This window comes from Dreissena polymorpha, chromosome 8, assembly GCF_020536995.1.
Source record: "Dreissena polymorpha isolate Duluth1 chromosome 8, UMN_Dpol_1.0, whole genome shotgun sequence".
NCBI classification, from domain to species: domain Eukaryota; kingdom Metazoa; phylum Mollusca; class Bivalvia; order Myida; family Dreissenidae; genus Dreissena; species Dreissena polymorpha.
Window position 1 is genome coordinate 59,438,192 of NC_068362.1, and position 9,080 is coordinate 59,447,271.

Genomic DNA, 9,080 nt, shown 5'->3' on the forward strand with positions numbered 1-9,080 from the left:
AAACCTTAAAGTTTGTTGCTTAATTAATCAACTTATCAACAAACTTTTGTTGAATGACTTTCTAACAAAAAGGGAATTAAATAACAATTACTGTTTTCTGTCTTAAACTCTTTACTCATTCACAATAGTTCAGTTATTGTCAACAGAATAAAAGCATTATCAAAGTTATAGTTCAGTGCTGGTCAATGCATAAAAATACAAAACTAAATTGAAGGTATTTTTGTAACCATCACATAAACCCTTACAGCGCTGGAACTGAATTTAAAGGCCTTTGCAAACAGTTTGGATCCAGATGAGACGCCACAAAACGTGGCGTCTCATCAGGATCCAAACTGTTTGCTATTCTGATAGTATTCTTTGAAAAAAAATCGAAGAAAATGCTAATTTTATAAATTCAGCAGGCGACATTTAAGCAGATGACAAATTTCCCAGCATGCAAAGGGTTAACAAAACAATTGTGGGTACAGTGAAGTGTTGAAATGGAAATACAAAACAAACGAAAACTTTGGGTCACTGTTTCATTAAAGATTGTTATACAAAGTTAAACTTTCTTATGATCTATTGTATTTTAAACTAAAGATTATTTTGAAAAGTGTGCTCCTTAATATCAACCATGAAAGATATACCATTCTCATGAAATAAATAATTAAAAATTAGTTATCATGTAAAAGTTTACACAAATGTCTGTCTACTATGTAAGAATGGTTGGCATCCATAAACTATTAAATGGATTAATAAAAAAAAAATGATGTACAACAATCTTAACATATGAGAATGAACAACAATCTCAACATAAGAGGCTGAAAGTCTTTCCACTACAGTTCTGAATCTCATTAGAATAATGGACCACGGAACAGTGTCAAGAGACAACGCACAGTCCAGATTTGAAGAGCTGACCCAGCCAATGCAGTTGGCAAAGGAGCATCAAAAATGTGATACTCTTTAATTCGTCGAATTGCTCTTTCGACATGAATCCTGACACGAGCTATTTCTTGGGTTTCCTCAACCTCCTCTTTGGTAAACTGATCACGCTTACTTAAAAATGGCGGTATGTTCAGTGTTGCACCCCGGGTGGAAACCAAATCACTAATCAGAAATCCTTTGTCCGCCATCACACTGTCTCCAGCTTCAAGCAGTGGTATAATTCCCGACTGTTTCGTAATTTCTTTGTCGGAAATTGAGCCAGCAAACACAGACGATACAAAAGTCACACTTCCCATAGGGGAGATCCCTATCAGTCCTTTGAAGGTATTTGTCCCTTTATAAAAAGAGTAAAACTCTGAGTTCAGAGACATGGCTGATGGTGTTTGTATTTTTAGTTCAGTGCAGTCCAAGACAACTCTGGTTTTGGGATACATCGCTTTAAAACATTCCGGCATGTGCATGTCAATTTGGTCTCTTGATGGCCATATTGGTAAAGAACCAAGTTGAAAATACAAGAAATTGGCCCAAGTGATGATAATCCTGCTCACTGTTGACTGGGAAACACCAAAGCGAACACCAAGATCTTGTTGAAATAAACCTAACCGCAGTTTCACCAGGAACATAAAGAACTGGTCAATTAAAGGCATGGACTCCTTTCTTGATGTCATATCTGTGTTGATTGAGTTACTCTGTCCATTGCGTTGCCTTTGAATCTGCGTCCATCTTGTCATTTTTTCGGCTGAAGGCTGCAGTAGATGGAACACATGGATCGGAATGTTGTAAGACATGAAACCTGTGTAGAACTGTATCATTTTAGGGTCCGATGAAAACCGTTCCAAACCAAACCTCTCCATTGACAGCTGGCTTAACTTGTTCTCCAGGAACGCGATATGTTCCTCTGCCTTGGCCAACTTGCTTTCTTCCGACATTGGTTCAGGCTGGATGTAGTCATGGAACTCCATTGTGGGTGTCATAATTTCATCTGCTGATTGCAATGAGTGAAAATCATCTTGGTCAGTTTCTCTGAAAAAAATAAATAAATATAAACATTTTATTTTGACATTTTCATACCATGTAAAGCTCTTAAACATTTTTTATTCAAGAGTTATGATTAAGAATAAATTAAAATAATTGGCATTGTGTATTTATCACAAATAATTATATGCAACATGTACATCCAGAATATTATGTTATCAAAGGCTAAGATCATGTTTATCAGGAGATGAGAAAGTCTGTCAAAAGCTATACACAGCTCATGTTATTTACATATTATCTCATATGGACAAAGCACATGTTATTTACATGTTATCTCATACGGGCAATAAATAAATATTGATTTGATTTTTACAGTGCAAGGCTTAGCCTAAACTATTAATTATGCAGCTTTGATATTTATAATTAAAAATAAAAATGATAAATATATATCTTGTGTTCGTTACTATTATAATTGCTTACGGTGTGCCATCTTCTAACTTTCTTTTCTTCAAACGTGTCTGTTCAACAGTTCTGTTGTGGGGTGGCTTTCTAGACGGTGTATCTTTGGTCCAGTTGAACACTGAAGGTGTTGCTGTCTTCGTCAAGCACCTCATTCCTGTCAGGCTTCTAGTAAAATCAGCTGACAGGAAATGTGCTGAGCATACCTTTGTTTGGGGTTTAACCTGAAAAAGAAATAATCATTTAACTAATTTCAAAATATATGGCCACCAAGTCTTCGATTATATTATTGTTTTACATATTTTACGTTTCAATACTCTGTTGTTGTTTTTAATTATTTAATCAGAGTTTCACCCTGTTTCTGCTTTTTATCATGACTATACATTTGACCGAATAACGAACACTTTTCTTTCATACAAAACGTGTAAAATAACGTTGCAAGCAAATTAAAAATTTATTCCAAACAATGCGTATCCGAAAAAAACCATCCGAAATTAGTGTAATGTAATTCAATTTTACCTTAAACAAAGCTCCTTCATCCCGTTTGATCTTTATCAACCATTCTTTTTTTCGATTTGGATTGTTTGGAATGCTATGAAATGACAATGATTTGTCATATCTTGAGTCATTGTTGCAGAATGTAACACAACAGTGATAAGCTGCCATTTTCCTTTGTTTGCGTTATGAGCCTCGTTTTGGAATCAAAATGGGGTAGGTGTTTTATGGAAGAAAGAACTTGATCCAAAAGTGACCGTGCTTGACGACGGAGGAAACAGAATTCAATGCCTGCAACTTTCTAACTCCAAGGACAATAAGGGATTAGTCATAGTGTCTGTATACATGCCCTGTCGAGGGTTGAGCGGTAATGTGACCGAGTTTTGCGATTGTGTGGACCAGATAAGGGAAATCATTTTAAAATATAACACTGACAATTATATCCTTTTGGGCGGCGACTTTAACGAAAATCTTGGAGGGGCTCATGGATCTAGAAGACTTAATTACTTGAAAGAACTGGTAAATGACTTTGATCTTAAATTTGAGAATTCCGGGGAAACATACCTTGACCCTCGAGGCAATGAGTGCACCGAGATAGACTTTTTTCTGTACAACGTGCCATCAGTGCTAATCACTTCAAGAAAGGTCGTACTTAATGACCTGCGGACAAATACATCGGATCACTATCCTATAAAGGTTGAACTTTTGTGTAATTTTACTTTAAATATAAAGCCAGAAGAGAGCGTAATAAGCACTAGGGTGAACTGGAGAACTATTGATAAACACGTATATTCCATTAGGGTCAAGGACGGTCTCGCAACCCTAGAAACTGAAATTGATGATGATAATGTCGAGGAGGTTGTTAAAGATTTCTGTGAGCTTATGAGTGAATCTGCGTCAAATCTTGCCAGTAGAAGGAAACCGTTTAATTCTAAACCTAAGTTAAAGGTGTGGAACCCAGAAATTAGAGACAATGTCATGAACATGAAAAATGCATACAAAGCTTGGAAGCGGGCGGGTAGACCGCGTGGAGAGAGTAGTTTATTAACTGAAAAGAACTTGGCTAAGAGGGCACTACGATCCAGTGTTAGGCAGGCAATTGCGAAAAAAGACTATGAACTAAAACAGAAGATAATTGAAAGCAGGAAATATGACTCTAGAACATTTCATAAGCTAGTGAATAGCCAACGTAACAAGCAGGGCAGGTTTATTACTGATTTATACGTAGGTAACCAACGGTACCAAGAAGATAAAATTTTATGTGGTTTTCATGATCATTTTGAAGCTCTTGGGCAACAGGCTGCCAATGAACTTTTCGACAATGTATATGATGAAATCGTCAATATTGAATACGAACTGACTGTGAATATGAACCGCAATCAATACGTCCAACCTGTAACTAAAATTGAACTTGAAAAAGCAGTTAAAAGTCTGAATACTGGTAAAGCGCCTGATGTTTACAACATGTCAGTCGAACATTTATTGAACTGTGAGTACAGCACCTTTGAGTATCTTTTAAAGGTTGTATCCCATGTATTTGCTAGTGGACTGTTTCCTGCGGCTTTGAAGAGAGGTGTGGTGACTCCCATTTTCAAAAACAAAGGTGAACCCAATGTTTCAGGGAACTATAGAGGCATAACAATTCTACCGGTGATTGGCAAGGTCATTGAAGCAATACTGCGCGATAGGATAGCACCAAACATAAAGAGCAGCCAGAATATATTCCAACGGGGCTTTACTAAGAACTCTTCACCACTAAATTCAGCTTTTATAGTAGAAGAACTGTATCGTGAATGTCATGACAATAGATCCGAAATGCACTTGATCTTTCTGGACGCGAGATCTGCGTTTGATGTAGTAGACCACAAACACCTTATGCGACGACTGGGTCACATTGGAGTTTACGACAAACATTGGTCCCTAATCGATAGCTTCCATAGGGACTCCACTAGTGCAGTTAAGTGGAAGGGGCGTGTCTCGGCTGAGTTCAGTGTTCAGCAGGGCGTTAGGCAGGGTGGAGTACTGAGCACCGACCTATACAAGGTCTACGTTAACCCGCTGCTTGATCGCCTACAAGAAGCCAGGGTGGGATCTACTATTGGTGACGTCAACTGTTCGGCCAGTGCTTGTGCGGACGATATATGCTTATGTGCCGAAACGGCCAATGAAGCGCAGGAACTGTTAAACATTTCAGCAGAATTCGCCAATATGGAGCGATACCTGTTACAGCCTACCAAGAGCGTGCATATCCATGTTAGTCACCAACGTAAAAAGGGCGTGTCTACTCCCCTCTTCATGAACAATGACGAAATTCCATCTGTGCAAAGAGCTATACATCTCGGTATTATACGAACTGACTCTATGCTGAACAACCAAAAAGCTAATGTGGATGAAAATTTAAAAAAAGCAAGAAGGAAATCATATAGTATATTCGGTAGTGGTTACAAAGGGCAAGCGGGACTAAATGTACTGTCCATTATTCATCTTTACAAATCTTATGTTCTTCCCGTGCTTTTATATGGATTGGAACTGTTATTACCTCCTGAACGCATTATAAACTGTCTCGAAGCATTCCAAAGAAAGTTTGTTAAAGAAATTCTTAGACTACCAGACAACACAGCCAATGCGGCAGTATATCTTCTAACCGGACTTTTACCGATCGAAGCACAAATTCACATACAGGCACTGACCTTCTTACATACTATATGCTCGCAAGATAGAAACAGTATTGAGTGGGCGCTACTTGAACGTCAGATTAGCTTTAAATCAGTTGACAGCTCATCCTGGTTCATACAAGTTCAGCATATAATGTGGAAGTACGAGTTGGGGACTGTTGCTGACTTAGCTGACAACACACCCAAGAAGGGAAAATGGAAGACACGTGTACTCAAGGCGGTTCATAGCTACTGGAGTGATCAAATAAACAGTTTAACACCCTTATATTCTACATTGTTTTTCCTGAGACAAGATAAGTATGTGCCTGGTAAGATTCTCCCTTTGCTCTCATTGGAATATACGGCCAGAGAGTCAGAACGGTTAAAAACAAAGGTACGGTTACTCACAGGGACTTACATGCTCCAAACAAAACGTAAGAACTTTAACCAGTATGACATAAACCCAACATGTCAGATGTGTGGTGAAGAGAACGAAACCGCAGAACATTTTGTGCTCAAGTGTAGTGCCCTACATAGTGTTAGACAGTCAATTATGGTAGACATAGAACGACAGTGGGGGGCGATAACAGAGACTTCATTTAATACTTTACCCGTAGACGAACAGCTCTACATACTCATCAACAGTTGGCCAACTTTAAAGACTTTCCTGAAAACCCATTTGTCTTCAGAATTTCACGAGTTTGAGAAGCATTGTGGACGGTTGTTGTACGGTCTGGACAGGACACGTCAGTTGCTCTTGGTGACCAATGCAAGCCAGCGACCACCCCGTACCAAACACACACAAAAAACAAACTAAAGAAGCGCATAATTCTTAATTAAACTGGCAATAGTGTTTATTGGGTATTTTTATTCAAGGCAATACAATTCTAATGTATGTACAGAAGCACTCTCCGGCCTTCCGTAAATTCATTTAATGATTTATTTTTATTTTTATCTCATTTAATATTTTAACAACTAATGAAAAATCGCGCGTACAGTTCTAAGTCGCATATATTCGCGATTAGTGGATAGACTTATATTCTAGTGAAAGGTGTGTGATTTAAGGAGTGAATAGTGTGAACGTGTAATATAGTGTTTATATTCGGTGGAGGATTATTCACTGTCTACAAACGATTGTTTGGTTCCTCTACAAAGGGGGTTCAAGAAGAACACAGAACAGAATGGCCGACTCGTGGTTATAGACTATGTCAACCGATTTGCAAACCCTTGGTAATAAACAACGCGGAAGACTGAGTTCTAAAGGAATACATAGATGCCTGTTCGCTTTTAAAAGCGATCATCAAACAGCAAACTTGCAAAGGCATGTACTGCAATCGTTCAGGCTACCACAAAATTACATTGAAAATATGCATAAATCGTTTTGACAGTCGGTCACATTGTAATTGCACATCTCACACAATCAAAATTAAACATAAGTTTACACTTACTAGCATAAACATCCATGGAAATCGATTATATTTCGAGAACCAGCTTTCCAACTATTCAACATAGTGTTTTCACTTTCGGTACACAATATTAAACGCGGAAATTATGTTTAAACGAAGCTGTGTTCCCATAGGCTAATAACGGAGGTGGGTCTTTCCGGTGTATCCACTTAGAGTTGCCGTTCCTTGTTCTCACATACAATCTCTCATTCTCCTAGCAGAGTTGTCGTTCATGCCTCAACATACATCTCTGCAACGGGCTCAACGCCAGAAATCTTGACAAAACACATCAAAGTAATTGTACGCTCTTTCATGGAAATATCTAGGACACCAGGCATAGTTACCTTTAAAAACTGCATATATTCTGAATTTATCGAGATATTTAATAACAGTTATGAGAACTATTTTCATGCCTATTTACGCAGATAGCATCACTCCGCTAAAATGTAAACAAAGGCCGAACTGGTGATGAAAAGCTTGTCTACAAACACAATTACAGTTTCATATCGTGTGTGTTTATGTTAAATGTGCAATCCAATGAAATAGCTGTCTAATGAAATATATCGTAAGTCTGCATCTTGGAAAAGCATAATCTTTTGCAAAAAAGTAATTAGATAATTATTATTTTTGATATGCTTACTGTGTATTGCTGAAATATTGCTGGTAAACTTTATTTAATGTGGTTTAATACTTACCAAGCACTATTAATTATTTTAGAAATGCTACTTCTGTGCTTGTTCAATATATTGCTTTTAATGTTTTACTGTTAAAATTATACACAATTAATAGTGTGCATTGTAAATATACTAAAGTATTTTATGTTTAGCTGACACAAGATGAGAAAATTGTGCAGCCAGTCCGGGATTTAAACCTGGGACCTCTTGCTCTTCTGATTGAGCTAATCAGGAAGCCACAAAACCTCTCCCCTTGAGTGACAATCACTGACACTGACGTGCACTGAAATTCTCCTCTGCCAAGCTGGAGTTTGTTGAGAATTCAAGTCACAGGGATCATTGTAAACCTGATCCATTCAAACCACGAACAGATTTTGTTGAGAATTGTGTGTGCCATGGTCCCACATTGGGCACCAAATGGTGCAGGCTGGGTAAATGGTACAGCCGGAACTCGAATCTCTACCCTTCGCTATCAGGGCCAGTGCCTATGATCATGCTGTTAGATACATGTGTACAATAAAACATGTAGTTAACTTGGTCATTCATATCAAGTTCTGAACATATTGACCAGGATTTCTGGTTAGGGGGGGGGGGACGGGATATTGAAAGATTTGCTGGTGGGTGCAAGACAAAGCCCTGCTAGAGGGTCCCGGGGGCGAAGCACCCTGGAAGTTCCACAATTTTAGTGATTTTGAAGGATTTGACTATCACTTCTCGAGCATGTCACGCCTTACATCAGAATCGCAAAGTTCGACTTAAAAACCGGGCGACAGAGAGTCTAAAGTTAAAACATTTAGCGATTGTCTGTGATTGGTGGGAAATGTTGTGTACAAAAAAAGAAGAAAAATTAGTTTAAATAGGTGATTTAGATCTAGTTAAGTGTGAAACATCAAATGAATTGACTTTACTTTGGCGAATTTACCGAAAAAAAATTATGTTTCGATACAGGATAAAAAAATTAAACTTACAGGAAAATAACATAATAAAAAAGGTTTATCTCATGCTAAAAATGGACGCAGAAAATGGAGTCAATTACAATAAAAATAACTGGGCATCACAAATAAAAGAAATGTTGGAACATATGGGCCTTGCGGAGTTATGGATAAACCAAAGCATTGCTAAACCATCACTAGATACCATCAACTCAGGATACTAGATCAATTCAAACAGAACTGGGAAAGTAATATTAATCAATCTGGAAAGCCTAGCGCGTATTGTACATTCAAAAGTAATTTTGAATTCGAACCATACCTAAAAATCATAAAACACAATAAATATAGAATAGCATTAAGTAGATACAGACTCACACAAACTGGAAATTGAACAAGGGCGTTATTATAATATAAACAGAGAAGACAGAAAATGCAAAATCTGTAATTCACATTTAGTTGAAAACGAATATTATTTTATCCTAACGTGTCCCTTATACTCTCACATAAGAAGAAAATACTTAA

The 9,080-nt window shown here is 37.6% G+C and overlaps 1 protein-coding gene across 1 annotated transcript; it reads right to left on the reverse strand.

The window, feature by feature from the left end:
- Positions 1–833: 833 nt before the first annotated feature.
- LOC127840563 (uncharacterized) lies at positions 834–1,655 on the reverse strand. Its single transcript, XM_052368974.1, has one exon. It carries the CDS (start codon positions 1,653–1,655, stop codon positions 834–836), a length of 822 nt encoding a protein of 273 aa, XP_052224934.1.
- Between the last annotated feature and the right edge of the window lie 7,425 nt (positions 1,656–9,080).

Coding starts and splice junctions, on each gene's coding strand:
- LOC127840563 (XM_052368974.1), bottom strand. CDS start 1,655: ATGACAAGATGGACGCAGATTCAAAGGCAACGCAATGGACAGAGTAAC.